Source organism: Buceros rhinoceros, unplaced genomic scaffold (genome assembly GCF_000710305.1).
Source record: "Buceros rhinoceros silvestris isolate BGI_N320 unplaced genomic scaffold, ASM71030v1 scaffold10190, whole genome shotgun sequence".
In the NCBI taxonomy this organism is placed as follows: domain Eukaryota; kingdom Metazoa; phylum Chordata; class Aves; order Bucerotiformes; family Bucerotidae; genus Buceros; species Buceros rhinoceros.
This window is the reverse complement of record NW_010387889.1, coordinates 4,889-5,689: the sequence shown is the minus strand read 5'-3', so window position 1 is coordinate 5,689 and position 801 is coordinate 4,889. Positions and strand designations below refer to the sequence as shown.

General features: G+C 63.0%; 1 protein-coding gene across 1 annotated transcript in view; it reads left to right on the top strand.

Annotated features, from left to right (window-relative positions):
* The first annotated feature begins 463 nt into the window (after positions 1-463).
* Positions 464-801, top strand: part of GNG2 (guanine nucleotide binding protein (G protein), gamma 2) — a 1,505-nt gene continuing 1,167 nt past the window's right edge. Inside the window, exon 1 of the mRNA XM_010138425.1 lies at positions 464-573. Coding sequence (XP_010136727.1) covers positions 487-573 — 87 coding nt within the window. The 5' untranslated portion in view covers positions 464-486. The remainder of the gene's footprint in view (positions 574-801) is intronic.

Here is an 801-nt window from a genome sequence, read left to right as displayed (position 1 = left end):
GCAGGGACAAGGCAAGTGAGGCCAAGGGGCACCGGACGCACAATGGGGCTGGGTGACATGCCAGGCTCGGGGCAGGGAAACGAGCCTGGCATGGCAGCTCCGGGCTTCTTGAGGAAGCCCGTTTCCTTTAGCCCTGGTGCCAGCACAGCTTTTCCTGTAATATCAGACGAGAGAGAAGGGAGAGATTGTTTGTGCTGAGGGTGGGCAGAGCCTGGCCCAGGCTGCCCCCAGAGGTGGCAGCAGCCCCATCGCTGGCCCCATGGCAGGTCAGGTTGGCCCTTGGGGCTCTGAGCCCCCTGCTCTGGGTGCAGATGTCCCTGCTCCCTGCAGGGGGTTGCGCTGGGTGAGCTTGGAAGGTCCCTTCAACCCAAACCAGTCTGGGATTTGGGGGATTTCAGGGCTGGGAGCAGCTCTATGTCCCACCCAACAGTTCACCCGTGTGTGTCTGTGCCCGCAGCCCGTCCGGGGAGCGCGCCTGGCCTGCCCATGGCTCGCAACAACCCTGCTAGCATAGCACAAGCCCGCAAGCTGGTGGAGCAGCTGAAGATGGAGGCCAACATCGACAGGATAAAGGTAGCGTGGCTTGGGAGCTGACTCAGCTGAGAGGGATGCTGTGAGGTGGTGCCTGCTGCTGAGCGGCTGCCAAAAGCACTTTGTGAGAGCTGGGACGCGGTGGCAGGTTGGTGCTTATGGAGGTCGTGAAGGGGCTGAAGCGTGGCCAGAGAAGGGCAACGGAGCTGGGGCAGGGTCTGGAGCACAATGTGCTGAGGAGCGGCTGAGGGACCTGGGGGGGGTGAGACC